General features: G+C 43.9%; 1 protein-coding gene across 1 annotated transcript; it reads left to right on the plus strand.

Annotated features, from left to right (window-relative positions):
* Positions 1-2,953: 2,953 nt before the first annotated feature.
* Positions 2,954-19,129, plus strand: PDIA6 (protein disulfide isomerase family A member 6). Its single transcript, XM_072858607.1, has 13 exons — positions 2,954-3,034; positions 5,887-6,028; positions 7,243-7,300; positions 8,066-8,192; positions 9,247-9,353; positions 10,802-10,935; positions 11,356-11,470; positions 12,417-12,557; positions 13,764-13,848; positions 13,942-14,014; positions 15,101-15,259; positions 17,262-17,358; positions 18,100-19,129. The coding sequence occupies exons 1-13, from the start codon at positions 3,001-3,003 to the stop codon at positions 18,166-18,168; spliced, it is 1,341 nt and encodes a 446-aa protein (XP_072714708.1). The 5' UTR covers positions 2,954-3,000; the 3' UTR covers positions 18,169-19,129.
* The last annotated feature ends 443 nt before the right edge of the window (positions 19,130-19,572 follow it).

Here is a 19,572-nt window from a genome sequence, read left to right on the forward strand (position 1 = left end):
TTTTGCTGCCTCCATCTTCCTCCTCCTTCTTCATAATTAGTTTTGGTTATGTCTATCAAATTAGCAAGCAAAAGGCTTTCTTACTGCTTCCAAACCTTCACCCCAGTCACATTCTAAACAGTTAATAAGCCTCATTAAACAGAGAATAGTTTGTCTTAAGCTCCATCCATCCATCCTTCTGAGATTGCGCAGCAGCTGGCTCCCCTCTGCTAGAAACAAAGCCCCTTGTTCTGGGGAGCAATCCTTATCCCCATCTCTTTTTGTGAGCTCTAAGCCTTTCCCTGTTTTTTCTGACTCCAGTAAAAGCTTCTGTCCGCTGCCTTCTGGTAATTACAGGCCACTAAGATTAAATGCATGTTAATAACACAAATGAACAATGCTCCTTCAGGCAAAGTTTGCTTTACTGTGAACTGCATTCCAGGAACACTCAACCATGTCTCAGTTTCGGAGTTATAAGTACCCAGACCTTATAAAGCCAGAATCCCTGTATGTTATACTCCTCCTACTCATCTGCCAGGGCAGGAACCAGGCAAGATCCCTGGAATACAAGAATATTCCTCACATTTGTAACATTAATCTTCTTGTTGTCTGTTCTGTACAAGTGTTCTTCAAACACTGTATTTCCTTTCTCCAGTAACTGATTTCAGGTTTTGTATCAGATGGTTCCCCTGCACACATCCATGAGGTCTCACAGACTCGTATATGGAACAATGTTTGCTGTATCAGTGTGCTGACCTTGGAAACCTGCAAAGTCCCTTCTAATCCTGTCCTGCAATCACCTATACATTTTTAAATATAGGCTAAATAACTTGTCTCATGAACCTCTGCAGACAAAGTATCTTTCCATTATTCTCCTTTCTATGTAGCCATGAGTCACATGAGGTTTTTTGCCAGCAATATCACAGAAGTTCATGCTGCAACGGAGAAACAGTATCTAAATCTCTTTCAGAGACTCCATTCAAGTACTGTCTTCACTGAGACAGTAAAGCCCCATGCGAACTCATTAAAATCCTTACTGCATTTTGTCTGAATGCAGCTCATTTATCAAATACCCCGTATCATTGCCCTGTTTTCATCATTATTTATCACTCTACTAATATTTGTGTTGGTGCAGGTTTTATCAGCACTATCTTATGTGTATTTCCAGAACACACATAAAAATGTTGAATAGCTCCCAGTGTAGAATCATTTCCTGTAGAAACTTGCTAGGAATTTACGAGTCAGTAAAGATCTGTGTTAAAAGCTTCTTATTCAGCAATAAGTACTTTAACACATGCTTCTTGGTGTTACAGAAATAGTAAAACAGCCATTCAATTTACTATTGCATGGCACTGATGAAAAATAAAATACACTACCTCTATGCAGTTCCTTCTATTAGCCAACCCTCCCCCCCCAATTATCAATTTTATCTGCCAATTTACTTGCCATAAATCTACCCTTTAATTGTTTCTGGTTTTAAGGATTTCACCTAAAGCTAATGTCATGCTAACTGCTCAACAGTGCTGCAAGATGTCATGTTTACTTTCTTCATCATACTGGTGGACCATAAGAGAAACTTAAGAGAAATACTCGTTCCCTTGGGAAGGATCGTCTGCAAAGCAGCTCCTGTTTGCTTTAGGAGTCAGTAAAATTAGAGGTGAGGTATGTTTTATCTTCAGAAGTAGGAATCACCACAAACTTGAACCTGGCTGCTCAGCAGGCTGCCGTTTTATGGATGGAAATGCCAAGATGTCAATATTTTGTAGCCATTCTGATTAAAACTTTTGTTTCATGCATCCCTGTTCCTCCATTTCTGAAACAACCTGAGTGTGAAAATGGCTGCCTGTTCTCACTACCGTGCTAACCATTTCATACTCTTAAAAAGCAGGACTTAATAGTATTGAAAAGTGCTACTTGTGAGCATGAAGTAATGGGTGTGTGGATGGGGGTAAAATTTAAACCACTTCAGATCCAACTGCTGAAAATCTCTATTTCAATGGTACATCAAGTCCAGCTACTACTACTACACTAAAAATTCACAGCTCACTTAATCATTGAATCCTAGCTCTGCAAAAGCCTGTCTGGATCTATGCCCACCAACAACAGAGCCCCAAGCTCTAGCACCCTCCTGCAACGTGCAGTTGTTGGGGGGGTGGGGAACAATCAGCTTTTTGAATCAGTTGTTTCCAGAGCTTTTGAACTGGGATGCTGATTTTTCATACCAAATAGCCATATACATGTTGTGCTGCTGGACCCAAACTTTCCAAGTCTCTGTTGGATACAAGCAGCCTATCCAGGTTTTAATAGCACTTGTACGAGCATGCACCAGGCCTCCTCTCCCCTACTTTTATTTCCTTGGCCTACAGCTGATCTAGATGCCAGTCCCACTTTTCACAGTGACACCATTTAGACTGTAGATCTTTGAAACTTAGTTTGCACTTCGAATCAGTACAAAAGCTCGGGCACCAAACAGGACAAAATACTGGCCTGCCGCCTTCTCCTTGAAGGCCTGCGTGGGCTTCAGCCCAGGCCCAGGCAGCCCCCAGCGCTGTGAGGCAGGGAGTGGCTGAGGGCACTCCGGTTTCCCTGGGAAGCTGCTAGAAGCAGGCTGAGAGCGTGTTTTCCGGGGGGCAGCCCATTGACAACGCTCACCAGGTACACCTCCGCCACCCTCCTGCCCTCGGCAACTCCAGCTCCAGCCCAGGACACCGCTTCGGCTTCGGCTTCGGCTTCGGCTTCGGCTTCGGCTTCGGCTTCGGCCCCGGCCCCGGCCCCGGCCCCGGCCCCGGCCCGCCGGGCCAGGCCTGGCCCCGCCACCCTCCTCCTTCTCCGCCCCTCAGAGCCTCCTCCGGCCACCCGCGCCCCGCAGCGACTGACGCGGCCGCCCCCCATTGGCTATGCCAGTGCGCGAGCGCCGGCGCCGCCAATGGGCGGCGGCCACGGCGGGGAACGCGCGGCGCGTGGGCAGGGGGCGGGGCGGGCGGGCTGTAGTAGCGGCGGCCGAGGGAGCGGGGCGCAGCCATGGGGGCGCGTGCTGCGGGCCGTCTCTGGTGGGGTAGGCGCCGCGGGCGGCGGGGCGGCCGCGGAGGGGACGGGGGCCCGGGCAGTGCGCGGCCGGCGGGTCACGGCTTCCCCCTTTCCGGGCCCTGCGGGGGTGTGGGTCCGCCGGGGCGGGGGCGGGGGGCTGGGCGCCGGGCTGAGCGAGCGGCCGCTGGGGACGGGCTCGGAGCCGCCGTGCGCCCGTCTCCCGGTCGGGGAGGGGCGAGGGCTCTAGGCCGCGCGGGCTGCTCTCCGGGGTGGCCGGCGGCGGGGAGGGTGGCTCGTGGAGTGGGGGGAGCGCCCGCAGTCGCGTTTCGGCCATTGCCGGTCCGAGCCGCTGTGCCGCCTGGGCGGGGGGGGGACGCCCCCCGCGCCGCCCCCCATTGCTCGGTGCGTTACCGGGGCGCAGGTAGACGGCCTAAAGATCGCAGCAACAAAAAGATTAAAGAAAATGGGGCTGTCTCTCACCCTAATGAAAAAAAAACCACCCGCTTCGGTTTCTAGTAAGCGGTGATATTTTACTTGCCTGGCTCCCTGCCCTGGGATCTAGTGCTGTAAGGGCAGTAAGAAAGTGATGACTGAAGACAAAAGGAGGAGTCCGTGGGGAATTGTACTTCCTCTTCCCCTCCCACTGCTGCTGCGTCTTCTGTGCTGAATAAACGATAAAGCTGCTAAGTAGTCCCGCTCGGACCCCTGTGTAGAGATACCGGGGGCGCAGCTAACGCTGCGAGGCTCTGGCTCCCCGAGCGCACACGTGCAGGGCTGCGTGAGCTTCAGCACACCGAGCTCCGCTGCAGGAGGTGCGGGTGTTTTAAGGAGGAAGTTTACAGAATCATTATCCCGTAGCAAAAGCTTTTCTTCACAGCTCTTCAGAATTACAACTTTGTTTTTTCGATGAGGACTAGTAATACCAGCATGGAGCTGCCTTAGTTGGTTTAACAATGCTCCTGTCTATGTAATACACTTAAGTTAGAAAACAACTTCTGAAATCAGATTATCTGAGATTTTTTTTTTTTCCTTAATATCAAGGACAGATTTGCATTTTCCTGGCTTAGGTGCTTGTAGGAAAATGATCTTTTTATTTGCTAAAGATGAATTAAACCTTGAATATTTCACTATAGAAAGGAAAATTATGCCACCAGTTCATGAGTCATAGTTTAAAAAAAAAAATGCAGTGATATGTGACTAGGTAAATTTCACCATCTGCTTTGTGAGTTTGCTTTAGCAGGTGTTTTTGCATAGGCTAGAACTTCTCTATTTGAAGTGACAGAAATGGCTGAGTGAACTCTGTTCAGCTTCTGAATATATTCTGCCACAGATATCTTTAGGTGATGCCAAAATATGCTGATTTCAATTTAATGGTCTCATTCCATCTAGAGAAGGGTTTCTCTCTTGAGAGTGGCTGTAACATTCAAGTAGCTTTTTGCATCCTTGTTTTCTTACTCTACCCCAGCGGCAGCTGGTACTGTAGGTCACTGTAACATGCTGTGACAGCCACGGATTGCCTTGGAAGTCAGTTGATCAGTGCTGATGAATGTTGCTTGTGTGTGGGCATACTGTAGGGAGAGCACCAATCTAGTGTGTAAATCTGGTGGTGGAAACCAACTAGGATCACCCCAAAAGAAAGGGGTTGGGTCCTAGGGCTAGGAGAAGCCGTTAGGAGGGGGAGTGGTGCGATGGATAGGGTGCTGGGTTGCGGTGTGGCAATTCAGTCCTGACCTCTGGTTGAGTAACCTGGAAGATGTTGTTTCTGTCAGCTTCTCTCACCTGCAGAATAGGTGTAATGAAACTGGCCTTTTTTGAGCGGGACTGATAAAGCGTAGGTGATGCCGTGCAGTCTGTGTACCATGTGCTGTAGAGTTTCTGCATCACTGAACTGTATCTTCCTCTCGCATTCAGTCTTAAGAGAGAATGTGCAGCTTCCTAGTCAAGTTATTAATCACTCGCAGCAAAGCTAACTATTTTTTGCTTAGTTCTGACTTCAGTGTCTGAGCTCTTACTTCCCTCTGTATTTGGTGGATTAAGAAAAGTCTCTTGCTATGTGGATTTTGTTACAGAGATGCTTGTCATCTTTCATCAAGTCATCTCGTAATCTCCTGACTAGGTAGGAGGAGGGATTATGAGGTTTTACGTGCAAAGTCTCAAGCAATAATAACATCCAGAAGTGACCAGAAGCATGATGTCTTTCCTAAGAGAAAGCAATTTCCTTGTACCTTCTAATATTTTTTTTAGCTTTCTAAGAGTGCTTGAGTTGTTAACCAGAGAGATTTAGCTGTTGTTCTTCAGTCTGTTGCTAGAGAGACAAATCAATGGTAGATTAAGATCCTCATGAGCAAGCATGAAGGAGCTCCTTACACTACCAGTGCATCAAGTGCTGGTCCTAAAGGCAGTGTAACTGTACTAAGACTAGTTGGGACAGTCCTGCACTATGTGATTCTGTGAAAGATATGTTTGAGTACCTGCTGTGCAAGAGGTATGGGCAACTGGCTTAGGAGTTCCTATGAGAAAGAACTGAAAGAAAATGTAGCTGATGGTGGGGCTCCCCTGTGGAAGTTCTGCTGGTCTGGTACCAGTTGTAGTTAGGATTGCAGCTTTGACAAAATGCTCTCTGGAGAGCCATAGCATGAGTGGCATAACTCCAGCTAGCTTTAGGCACAGAAAATATATTACATGATCCTGTAGAACCGTGATTTAAGTGGGGAGGGAATACATATATGTTGCCTTAACTTCCTTTTTCTCTCATCAAGCCGGAATCCTTTTCTCTTTTTTCCTGATGATTTGTGGTGGGAAGGGAGATGACTTAGCCATGGCAACAGGAGAGCCATAAATGTTCTGCAGGAGTGCTGATTACTTTGCTTTTTGTTCTAGGCACAGTGAGCTGCACATTATTCCTGGCAGTTAACAGTTTGTATTCAGCCAGTGATGATGTGATAGAGCTAACACCAACTAACTTCAACAAGGAGGTCATTCAGAGTGAGAGCCTGTGGCTTGTGGAGTTCTACGCCCCATGGTAAGAACTACAGCTGTGTACAGGTTTGCTCTTATCTTGCAGGAGCAGCATAGGAATCTGCTACTGATCAGTCCAGGGTTTCATTCAGTTGTTGGCAGTACAGCTGTCAGTTTGATAGCCTCATGACTAGCAAAACAGCTGCAGTTGGGATTCCGATTTTAAATATCCTCACTGGGGAAAAAGGCAGGAATTGCTTTCAAGTTGGCAAATAGGGTCTAACAACAAAACCTTATATACCATTTTACTACTTCAATTTTTCTACTGAAATCAGTATTAAAAATGACTAATCAAAGTACAATAGATAAGTGAGAAGGCCCCTCACTTGTCTTTCAGAACCTGATTCTGATGTGAAAGCATAAATCTGAATTCACACTTAGAATTTCCAGTTTCCATTGAAAAATACTAGCTTTGTGCATCTTAATTTTGCACCTCTATCTCCTGTCCTGCTCATGTCCAGAGCATGGGGTCTATTTCATCTTCCACATAAACTCTGGTGATGTATATTCCATCTTTGCACAAATCCTCTGTGCTGTTGCCATCCAAAGCTCCGTGTTCTGGAGAAGGGGGCCTTTCATTGCAACAGCCTGACTGTCTGGACTGAGAGGTTTAGGGGAAAGCTTGCTATGCCTCTTCTAGTGTTGTTGCAGCTTTACAAGCAACAGGCAGGTTTATTGAACAATGGCAATAAAGTGTAGAACAGGTATAATTGGCAGCTCCTCTTCCCCTACAGACTTGTGATGCTGTGTTTATACACTAGTTGCCACTCAACTGTTGGTTTTCTCCTGCAGACACCTCCAGGAGATGTTGTGCCACAAATTCTTGCTAGCTAAGAAGTTACCTCTAGAACAATTTTTTCAGGCCTCATCACAGGTCCATTTTAGCTTGCAACAAGCAGACTAGTGTGCAAATCTGGGTTTTGGTGCTCATGTTTGCCTCTGTTAGGAAAGCCAGGTAGCTTTTGAGGTGTGTGTGTATATATATGTGTGGGTGTGTGTGCACTTATATAATACATGTGGAGGTTTTTCTTCTGAAGTCTGAGTGATGATGTGATGTTGTGGCATAGCCTCTTCCCCTTTCCATGAGTAGACCTTAAGTCTCACACAGTTTGCTGCAAGCAGCTGTTCTGTAATTGCAAACCCAAAAAGGGCACTCTGTACTTCGAAACAGTTGTTAGATCTGAATGACAGTTACTGTGTTGGTTGTTTTTCTAAAAGGTGTGGTCATTGTCAAAGACTAACCCCTGAGTGGAAGAAAGCAGCAACAGCATTAAAAGTAAGTTTAACCTTTCAAATGTGCTTGTGGTAGTGGATTGAGGACAGTTTGTCATTTGGCTTGGGAACATGGAGGTGGGGTTTGGTCCCCAAAACCATATCACTTTAGTCATATTTGTCCAGCCAGAGAAGTGGCCAGAGACACTTAAAGTCAGGATTTTTGTGGGTTTTTTCTTTTTTTAAAAGAAGTTATTGAATTGTAGAGGAAGCAAGTCAATTCTGTCCCTATGAATTCCCATTACTGTTTTCCAGGGCTGCTTTTAACAGCACCAGAAGACATTAGAATCCAGCCATCCCCCAAAATAGCATGTTTCTCTTTTCTTCCTCACCATCCTGTCACCTGCCTCTGAAGTACAGGAACAGCGTGAACTGAATATATGAACACAGCTTTGTAAGCTGTTGGTGATGAGTATTTCTTTAATTACAGAAAATTTGGTCATGTAGTGATTTGCTGAATTCTTGCCTATGTAAAAGATATTCCCTTTCTTAAGAAAAAAACAAACAAAAAACAAGCTAACAAACAAAAAACTCAACCAAAAAAAACCAACCCCCAAACAATTTAAAACTTAGTTTCTCAGGATGAAGAAAGAAATGGACATATATGGTGTTCTGTAGTTTAATGCTTTTCAGGGGATAACGCCTCTCTTCTGCTGACTGTTTTCTTACCCTCCTAATGACTTCCTCCCCTCCCCCCATATGCACAGAGTATACAATGTGTTAAATCACTGTAGAGGTCTTGTCTTAGTTTTTGTTTTTATTTCCACAGGGTGTAGTGAAAGTAGGTGCAGTAGATGCAGATAAGCATCAGTCCTTGGGTGGACAGTATGGAGTCAGAGGGTTTCCAACTATCAAGATATTTGGAGCCAACAAAAACAAAGCAGAGGATTATCAGGGTAAATGTGATGCTCTTTCACGTGTTGCACATCTAAAAACTTCCCTGAATACAGTAATTATGGTAGCTGTTAATGCTGTCTTGTGTGCTGTTTCCTTCCTATCTAGTGCTTGTAGTAACTGAGACACAGATGCGTGGGACTTGTTTGACCAAATTGTGCATGTCTTAGTGTGGGCTAACAGTCCCACCTGCAGTTTGTAGTTTGTGGAGGTTGATAGGTAGTTCCAAAGAATTGTTCCTTTCTTCCTGTTTACTGGGAGCTTGCCACAGTCACCTCATCAAATAAGGCGGTTAGTTAAAAAGTGAAGTCAATCCTGCTGTTTGTATTTAAGTCAGTGATGTCCCACCACTAGTACCATATCACTCATAGCCCAGCCCTGCTTTTCCTGAAAAATCCTTAGGGTGAGGGAGTATTAAGTTTGTAATTGTTGTGGTTTAGCCCCAGTTGGCAATTAAGTATTACACAGTTGCTTGCTCACCCTCCCCCCCGGTGGGATGGGGGAGAGAATTGGAAGGGCAAAAGTAAGAAAACTCATGGGTTGAGATAAGAACAGTTGAATAATTGGAACACACACACAAAATTGTAATGAGAAGGAAAACAACAAGAGCGAGAGAGGAACAAAACCCAAGGGGGGGAAAATACAGCCGCTCACCACCTGCCGACTGATGCCCAGCCAGTCCCTGAGCAGCAACCTCTACCCCCCGGCCAACTCCCCCCAGTTTATATACTGAGCATGATGTCATACGGTATGGAATAGCCGTTTGGTCAGTTTGGATCAACTGTCCTGGCTGTGCCCCCTCCCAGCTTCTTGTGCACCTGGCAGAGCATGGGAAGCTGAAAAGTCCTTGACCAGTGTAAACACCACTTAGCAACAGCCAAACCATCAGCATATTATGAACATTGTTCTCATACTAAAATCCAAACCACAGCACTATACCAGCTACTAGGAAGAAAATTAACTCTGTCCCAGCCAAAACCAGGACAGTAATTAAGTCAGGGGCCTACCTTAAATTAGCCTTTTGATGCTTTAAACACTCATTTTGCTGCATTGCAGGTGGCAGGACAAGTGATGCCATTGTTGATGCTGCTCTAAGTGCTCTTCGGTCCCTGGTGAAAGACCGTCTTAGTGGCAGAAGTGGAGGATATAGTTCTGGGAAACAGGTATCTGAGGGAACGTGTGGGTTTGTTTTCAACTGGAGACTGTCCTGTACAGGAGATCACAGCTTGTGCTCCTGACTGTTCACAGAATAGTTGAGGTTGTAAGGGACCTCTGGAGGCTGGCTAGTCCAGCCCCCTGCCCAGTGCAGGGTCAACCAGGACAGATTGCTCAGGGCTATGTCCCATCAAGTTGTGAGTATCTCCAAGGACTGAGGCTCCATGCAGACTGTGCTCTTTGGGTAACCTCTTCCAGTGTTTGACCACTCTTACAATAGAAAAGTTTTCTGTTATGTTTAAATGAAATGTATTTCAACTTAGGCCCTTACTTTTTGTCCTGCCACTGGGCATTGCAGAGAAGAGTCTGCCCTTGTTTTCTTTACTCCCCTCCACTCAGGTATTTATATATGTGGATAGGATCCACACTGAGCCTTCTCTTTTTCCAGCTGAGCAATCCCAGCTTTCACAACCTCTCATTGTATGTCAGATGCTCAAAGCCCTTAATTGGCTTTGACCCTTGGCTGGACTTGCTCCAGTGTGTGTGTCTCTTATAGCTGGGGAGCCCAGAACTGGACGCAGCACTCCAGATGTTTCACACAGTGCTGAGCAGAGGGAAAGATCACCTCCCCAGACCTGCTGGCAACGCAGCCTAAAGCAGCTCAGGAGGCTGTTGGCTGCCTTTGCCACAGCGGTGCATTGCTGGCTCATGTTCAACTTGTCCACCAGGACCCTCTCTGAAAAGCTGCTTTCCAGCTCGTCAGTCCCCAACATGTACTGATCCATGGGGTTATTCTTCCTCAGGTGCAAGACTTTGCCTTTCCCTTTGAACTTTGAGGTCCCTGTTAGCCACATTCTCCAACTGGTTGAGGTACCATTTGCCTAGTCCTAGTCTAAGCTAGATGGATGAGGTATTTTTAATTTGGTAGTGTTCTTAAGTTGGCTTGCTGGATTTCTCCCTGAAGGTAAGGGAAAAGCTTCTGGCTCCTACTACTGTTTCTCAATCATGGAGCAAGTACACTCTGACATCCTCAGGTTGGCCAGATAGAAGACCTGGGTGGACTGTACCCTGTAGTGTGTATTGCGCTCACACGTTTGTTTTGCCTGAAAACCAGGGCACAGCAGGGTGGGGGGGTTGGAGAGTGCTTTGTTCTCAGACAGATCAGAGCATGAAGAGCTGGGGAAGTATTTCCACATCTTCTTGTTAGTCAGTTTGACCTGATTTTTCTTTTTCTTCTTTTTTTTAAGAGAAGGTTCACTTGCTGTTTCTTGAAAGTGCTGTGGGAGTAGGCTGTGTGTATTGTCAGTTCTAAAATGGGAAAGTTGTATGACCTAACACTGCCTGTTTTGTATCTCATTCAAATAAAGACCATTTGGTACAACATGACACACAGGCGATGGCTTGTGTGGGAAACCAATTTTGGTTACTTATGCGAGGGTCTGTTTGTTTCTTACAGAGCCGAGAGAGCGGAGGTGGAGATAAGAAGGATGTGATTGAGCTGACTGATGACAGCTTTGATAAGAACGTCATAAATAGTGACGATGTGTGGATGGTGGAGTTTTATGCCCCATGGTGTGGGCACTGCAAAAAGTAAATGAGGCTTTTCTTTGACAATTCAGTTCCTGTTAGTGCTCGTTTTTGTGCAATACCCTTAATCCCCTAAAAGGGACCTTGCATCTCTGGTCTATTAGAAGTGGGGTTTTCCATGAGGTGTTTTAACAAAACTGTGTGGGCTTCTCCTGCTCAGAGGACCTTGGTGCTGCTCTGGCTGCACTCTTCCTTAGCAGTAAAATTCCCAGTTACCAGTGTGAATAAGATCCAGAAGTTATATTAACCTTTCCATTCCTTCAGATGCAGGACTTCAGTCTCATTTGGAATAACCCTTATAGCTGTCATTCTCTGCAGAGACTTTTTTTTTTCCTGAGTGGAGTATGCTACATAATGTTGGAATGTGGTATACTTTTGCTAGCTCTAAGAGAGCTTAGAGCACTCATACTCCTTGTTTTTCAGCCTGGAGCCAGAATGGGCAGCTGCTGCCACTGAGGTGAAGGAACAAACAAAGGGAAAAGTAAAGCTGGCTGCAGTAGATGCAACAGTCAATCAGATGCTGGCAAGCCGATATGGGGTGAGTGTGCTTTGCAGTGGTCACAATTTCCTTTCCATCTATAGTAAGTCAAATTTCCCTTTAATGCTTACTGAACTGTTCCTTAATCTGGTACCGCTTAGATGTTTGTGCTAAAAGTAATGTTAAGTGACCCATACCAGTTTTCCACAAATAATTCATTCCTGAATGTCAGTAACAATATAAATAAATGGGGTGAGAGGAAAGGGATAAATCTGGATGTTGCTGATGAAAACGGATGTTTATTTCCATAAGGTCTTGTATAGCTTTATCATCTGAAGTGAGAGGTCTCTCCTTTCAGACTGTTTGTATGCTGGCTGGGCATCTCCAGAACACACATGTACCTGTACATCTTGGAGCCAGTTATCAGGGATCACTCTGACAATATTAGCTGCCCAGATCAGCTATGCTGTGGGCCCAAAGTGGACTGATATTCTTTAATTTTTAATACAGTACAGGGAACTTAGTGTGCTAGTTTGTTTCCCTGTAAGCGCACATGGCTGGCAGTCAGCAGGAAGACTGAGCTAATTTTACTGGAAGGGTAGCAGAGGAAGCTTAAGATCCATTTGTTGCCATGTAGGCACAGTGCTGTCTCCCCACAGACAAATTGGGAAACTAATGGCTAAGAAATACAAAAAGTTAAGATAGTCCTCCTGGTACTGAAACCTGCAGTGCTTGGTGCATCTAAACTGAGATGAAACTATTGCTGATTCATCAGGCCTAAAACTTGAAACAGTGTTTCAGCATATGTGAGCTTTGTTTTGAATTGTTGCAGGAGTAGGGAGCTACAAAATTGTTCCAGTTCAGTCATAAGGTGCTGTGAGACTTCATTCACGTAGATGTTAAATCTCTTCCCTTTCTCTTAATCTAGAACACATCAGAGTAGCAGGTAACTTCCACCATAAATACTCAGAATTATTTGAGCTGATGGCTTAAACTTGTCTTGCAGATTCGTGGATTTCCCACAATTAAAATCTTCCAGAAAGGAGAAGACCCTGTTGATTATGATGGTGGCAGAACTAGGTCTGATATCGTTGCTCATGCTCTGGATCTGTTTTCTGATAATGCCCCACCACCTGAGCTCCTGGAGGTACTTCTACATAATTTTCTCAAGTTGCTTTTCCATCATATCCTTTGCAGCAGTTTTTACGGGACTATATTAACTGTAAATAAAACAGCTGAAGTGTGCTGCTTGCACACTGTTCTGCAGCAGAATGCCAAGGATGACAAGTCTGATCATTCAGCTTTCTGTTACTTAATTTTTACTGTGAATTTGTTGTTGACTGAAAGATTACCAGAACTGATACAGTGAAGGCACTGACAGGATTGCACCGGGCTGCCTGAATCTTCTTTTGAGGAACTAGTGAAAAGGTTGGGTTCTGTGCCCCATCTTTTTTCTTACAACAAGAGGGCAGGGTTTTGTCATTTGTAAGCCATCCATTAGAAGTTGCATGATGACCAGTCTTGCTTGTAGTCCAAAAAGCCCTCCACTCTGTATGGTGACATCTGGTTTCAGCTTTATGTCCGTAGATTTGAAATGGTGAGCAGTTGTCTCTAAAGTGGAGTGCATGCAAGACAATCCATTGGGGTGCAGGAAGAAAAAAAATTTGTACCATTAATAAATTTAAAAAAGATATTTTAAAATTGTGGTTTTAATGTCATCCTTTTAAAATGTCTATTTTCTGTATGCCTTATAATGTACATAATGTGAGTACAGTAGTACATGTATATAATTAATATACATATATTGGGGCTGTGTACATAGAAATTTTTTTACTGGTAGTGGTGCACAATCAAAGTTTGGAGACCACTCATAGAGAAATGGATTGATTCCTTTTTAAGGTAGATCACACAACTGGTACTGCTCTGTTTAATGTCAATTAAATAGCCTTATCTTCAGCAAATGCTGCACCCTGCTGGCTCTCCTTATGCTAGCAGTAGCATGAATGAAATGTACAGGCATATGCATAGGTCTGGGTGTGCCGTTTCCAGCCCTGGTCCAAGGACGGTGATTTTGACCAAGAAGTGACATCTTACTGTGTGCTCTCTGTAAGCCTTATTTGGTACTGCTTACTTTCCTGTTGCTGCAAGTCCCAACAGAAGACTTTGTGAACTCTTTGTAATTGGTCTTGTGTTGGGGGACCGGTGAAGTAGGAGAGGCTTGTAAGCTTTTGCGTCAAGTTGTTTCAATGCCTGTTACCTTGTAGGATGGAGTTGATAGGCTGCTGGAGGGAAGTGCAGTCATAGCTGGGTAACCAAGTCTTACTCTCATTGACAGTCTGCCACTTTCTTCTAGATAATTAGTGAAGATGTTCTGAAGAGTACCTGTGATGCTCATCAGCTCTGCATCATTTCTGTCCTGCCTCATATTCTTGACACAGGTAGACATGCAAGCAAGCAGACTTCTGTATGAATTTGTCACTTAACGCATGTAGTTGTGTGTTTTAACTTGTCCAATTCTGTCTAACAAACAGGAGCTTCAGGGAGGAATTCTTACCTGGATGTCATGTTAAAAATGGCTGAAAAATACAAAAAGAAAATGTGGGGGTAAGTGTCATTGTAGACTGGTCTTCTTGGAAAAGATGTGAGCGTTTTTGGAGGCAATTGGATAGAATTTGTATGATAGTGATTTATCTGCAGATAAGAGTTGTTCCTTGTTCAAGATAGTATATCTTGGTATTTCACTAACTGTACTGCGGGAGGGCATGCTGTGCCTTTAGAATAAACTGCTGATTTTTTTTGCTCTTCATCCACCTCTCAAATCCTGCATTTACAAGTGATATCCGAGCATTAATGAGATCAGATTAAGCATATCTTACTTTTGTCCTGAATGCTAAAATATTTTAGGGCAGTATTTATCCAGTTTCTTTTAGAGTCTTTTGCTGGTGGGTGAGTCTGCCAGTACGACTATTGAATTCTCAAAAAAACGTAAATTGCAGTTTATTAACAAATTTCCTGTTCTCAAAGAAGCAGGCCAGCTGGCTTTGCCTTTTCTCCTCCTCTCAAGGGGAGGTTAGGATCTCTGGGACTTCTCTGGGAAGTGAGAGTTGTTCTGACACATTGACTGCTGTGAAAAGGGAGCAAAATGGCATGAAAGCTTGGGGGGAAATGCTGAGAATGGCTGATTCCAGAGGTTCCTCAGGGGACTTGCTAAGATCTAGAGGAACCAAGACCTGACTAGTGAGGAACTAATACTGAGTGAAATATTGGTCTTGCAGTCTTTGGCCAGAAATCCTCTACAGCGGGATTTGGGCAGTACTCTGTCATATTTAGATCTGTGACTTGAGCCATTTTAAACCTTGCTTAATATAGGCCGAAGTGCAGCAATTTGTTCGGATTGATAACATAGTTCTTTCCCTGGACTGTCTTTCACAGCTGTTCTTCTGATCCAGCTTTCAGTGGCTGTGAGCATGGGGCTGGCCTAGAGGTGCTGTTCAGGAGGGGCTTTCTTCTGTTACATGGTTCAAGACTGGGCCCCTGCTATTCCCTGCTGACTTCAATAACAGTTGACGCTGTCAAGGGCAGTTCAGAGCCCAGCTTGAACACTCTGCAGGGTTGCAGGATCTGTGTGACTTCAAAATGATTGTAGTGCCTATCCTAATTATTCATTTTCTATTTCACCTTTTCCTCAAGGTGGCTGTGGACAGAAGCAGGTGCTCAGTCAGATCTTGAGAGCTCTTTGGGGATTGGAGGCTTTGGGTATCCAGCAATGGCAGCTGTTAATGCTCGGAAGATGAAATTTGCCCTTCTGAAAGGATCATTCAGTGAGCAAGGGATTAATGAGTTTCTCAGGTATGAAATCTTTAAGTGACTTAAGTCTTTCTGTAACTGGGGCTGTGAGTCTTTAGACCAAAATCAGGCTCTCTGGGATCAGACAAGACTTGCACATTAAGAGAATTAAGACAACGAGCATTCACTGGAGTATGGGAATGATTTTGGTGAGGATTGCAACTAATAAAGCAGTCTCCACCTTTTTGTGGTGGACAGAATTAAGAAATTGGACATTTAGACTTAAATGGTAGTTTTAGCACAACTTTTGAAAATGGTTTGAAAACAGAGGTGAGCTTTGATCTTGAAAAATTCTAGTTCTCTGGTAGCCCAAGAAATTAATGGGATTTGGTAATCAATAGTATTTAATTCAAATGGTGCATTCTGACTGGTAATTGGGAAGTTCTTGGTTTGGGAATCTAAATGGGTGCTGCTGAGGTTCTTGAGGTTCTGTATGTTGCTGTTTATCTTTCTGGTTCGGTCCGGTCCTGTCTTCCCCCTCCCACCCTCCCATTCCCCTGGCATCTGAAACTAATTGGGGGAGCTGAAGCAATCCATCCAAAAAGTCCATAGCGCCCTGCTCAGCTCAGGGTCCCTGAAACTGCCTCTTGCGTAGCTGGGCAAGAGCCAGTGCTGAGAAACTGAATGGGGAACGGAAATGGGGGGAGGACAGAAGGCAGTAGCAGCACTGAAACAGAGCAGCTAAACTTAAACTGTTACTTAAGCATGGTCAAAATGAGGTGAGAACTCTGCTTCTCAGTAAAATGTCAGCTGCCATAAGGTGTGTAAGAGCCTTTGACAGCTTACATTAGTCATGTTATTTCCATGTCCTTGCTTGGAGAATGGCAAAGGACAGTCAGAATTGCAAAAGGAAATAAATAGTCTCTCCCCACCTTGCCATTAATTGAACCCTGTTCCTGCTGGATTAATGGAAACAGTGCTATATTCTCTTACCTGTGTAAGTGATCAGACTTTCTTCTCAATGCCAAAAAGGGAAGGTTCTCACTGCATCAAGTAAAATATAGGATTCAGATACAAGAAGAGTAATAGCAGTCTGTAGTAATGCATGTGAGAGAAATGTCTGCCTTTCTCAAACATGGCAAATTCTCTTAGTCTATAAAATCCATCTTAGTGAAGCCTCTCCTCGTGAGGGTGGATGGTGCTTCTGGGACACAACAGCCAATTTAACAGCTTATATTGCATTAGATAATTGGTTTGGTATTGTCTTACTACAGAGCAATACTTGCTGGAATAATCTCTTACTTGACACTTCAGCTCAGCTGTGCTGCCTAGAGGAAGCAGTACAATCACAGTTGGTGTAGCTGGTTGTTAACTTGGCTCGCTGCGTGCAGCTTTTGTAATCTAATAGGCAGTCTCAACAGTGTTGACCAAAAGTAAGGAAACAAGCACTGAGAAGAGCATAAAAATTGTAGACTCCACCTAGGGAGAAATGCTTATTCAGTCTTATTTGCCTCTGAAAGAATGCAAAGGGATTAGCTCTTCTGGATTTTAATGTTAGGCTTTTTGAGCAAGCTTAACTAGCAAGTGCAAGATGGGGTGTCTCAAAGCCAGAAGCTGGTTACCTTGTACCCATTGCAACCTGTGGAGGCTTAGAGTTCACTGAAAAAAAAGATTGCTAGGGAGTTCAAGTAACAGTTGCAGGTGACTTCCAAAACTAGAATTATAGACTCCTCTTGGAGTTGCCTCAAGTGATACACAACATGCTGTTAAAGGGGCTGTGTTTGTTCATGAGTGTTACAAGGAGCACTGCTGAAATACGAAACAGTGCAGCTCACATAATTTGTCTCTTTCGATCCAATTGTAAATTCACAATGCTGCTTTAAGGGCTCTTTCATTTTCTGCTTCTCAAATTGAAAAGCTTTTGCTTCCAGACAGTTTAGACTTGCTTCAAAAGATGCAAGCAGATTTCAAAGTTAACTTCCTTTTATCTGAAGCAGGCACTGTTCCAGGTGGATGGAGACTAGAGAAATTTCTTAAATTTAACTTTTACTTGGTTTTTTCTCAGGGAACTGTCTGTTGGTCGTGGCTCTACAGCACCAGTGGGTGGTGGAGCTTTCCCTAAAATTCATTCAGTTGAACCTTGGGATGGCAAAGATGGTGAGGTAAGAGGTGCTCCATCTCTAAGAGTACTGGTGATTTGCTAGGTTCAGAAGTGACTGGATAGAGTATCTAAGAACTGGCAATGTGAAAAGTCTTGTTCTTCAAAGATTGTGGCAAGTTGTGTTTGTTTTCCCATTACCTAAATCCTGCTACCAGACCAAACGCCAGATTCATCATCTGACATTGTGGACAGATACTCCTGCCTAGCTGTTAGGATGTAATCTGAAAGCTGAATCCCTTGAGGCTGAAACCTGTTACTACCCATGCTGAGTAAGGGAGGTGGTAGTGTATGCATTCAAGACCTGAACATTTGTGGAGACTTTGGTTCTGCAATAGGCTGACCTCACCATCAAAGTCTTAATGTCAGAAAGTTTGTAAGGTAAAGCCATGTAATAACACAGTGATTGAGTATGTTCTTAAGGTTCAACATTGCTGTAAAAAACAAAGTTACTACAATCCTTTGATCTACTTCAGATGGAATTAAAATATAGAATATGGTAGTAGCTTTGTTACATAGTTTATCTGTATTTGCCTCTATCTGGAGTATTTATTAGTAGAAAACAACCTTCTAGTCTAAACTCTGATCACTTGTCCTGTGCTTAATACACTTTGAGTTTTTATGAATGAAAGAGATGACGGGTGGGAACTTTACTCTCAGGATGAAGTAAGCATCTTTCAAAGTCAGTGATGTCCCAGTGTTAAGCACTTCTAAACATGTGCTCAAAACCTTCCCTTTTTCACAGCTTCCTGTTGAAGATGATATTGATCTCAGTGATGTGGATCTGGATGACTGGGATAAAGATGAGCTGTGAGATCTTCAGGAAACTTCTTTTCTTGGGAGTGTTTGCGCAGCAGTTTGCAACCTGGTTCACAATCAGATGATATTCCAGTGGCCTTTTTATGGAGAAATAGCATGTGACACACTGTGCTATTTGATGCACTGCAGCAGTGAACTGTACGCATCTCAAGAAAACATTGCAGAAATTCTATGAATTGTCATAACCAGTAAACTTGATTGTATTCTGTGTAACAAATATTTTGGGGACAACATGGATATTTCTTTGGAACATCTTGGTTTTTATTTTGATGATAGTGTGCTGTTTGAGTGTTACTGGAGGCTGTTAGTGTAACCAATTTTAAATGTGATTTTTTTTTTCATGGAGGTGGAACCTGGTCAGCTTCTGTTTCAATTAAATAATAAAACAAAATATTTTTGACACACAGTGTTAGTCTTGTGTAGAGTAACAAAGGTGCACATGATAAAAGCTATCCCATTTTGGATGACTCTTGAAGAATGAACTGTAGAATAGAGAGGCTGGTGCAGAGGGGAGTCCTAAACCACCCCCTTGCTGTGAACGATCTTGACAGTTTGGCCTAAAGCCTGATTAGATGGACAATCTTAGTTTAAATGCTCTTCAGTCTTCCTTTTCCTAGTCCTTCTCAGGGGCTTTCTCTTTCTTTGTGCCAGACTTTGTAAGATCATTAATAAAATGGAAGTGAGGTTGCTGCTGCAGTGGGAGACACTAGGAGCTGTTGGTCTTTTCCCCAGGATTAGCAGTGAAGCTAATCCCCATTTTAGGGCATGAGGATTTCCAGGTGCTAACAGAAAAACACCATGGTGCTGTCTCCAGCAAATTGGATCTACTATTTCTTCACTTCCCATCTGGCATTGTTTTGATTTGAAATTGCTATTTCCTTGGAAGGGGAATCAGGAATGGGGATGGTTGCTGCTGCTTTTTTAATAAAAGTACTATTATATTTTGTTGCTCTCCATGTCTTGTGTATCGGTGTCTAGTGAAGTGACCCTCACGTGATCAGCTTGTTTATAAGTAAGGAATGAAAGAATGGAAAGTTTCCCCTCCTTTCAAAGAAATAACTCAATATGGATATTTGTCATCTAGTGTCTGTAAGAAGAGATCGCCTGTAGCTCATCCCTATGACAGGCAGTGTAAGAACACTGGTAGCCAACAGTAACATGACTGCTGATTTGGTGCAGGAAATGTGCTCCAACTCCAAGTCATCCCAGCAGATGAGATCTTATGGAACTGTTCTAACTAAAGTGTCTTGGCAAAACCTAAACTTATGAGTACTTGGGACTGTAAGTCATACTACAATAAGCTCCACAGCAATTTTGAGGCTCTTTCTTACTAAGCTTTTCTTTTTTTAAATTAAAAAAAAAACCCTTGGGTTTTGCTCTGATGCTTTCTACTTTTTCT

The sequence above is a fragment of the Ciconia boyciana genome, chromosome 3 (assembly GCF_034638445.1).
Source record: "Ciconia boyciana chromosome 3, ASM3463844v1, whole genome shotgun sequence".
NCBI classification, from domain to species: Eukaryota; Metazoa; Chordata; class Aves; order Ciconiiformes; family Ciconiidae; genus Ciconia; species Ciconia boyciana.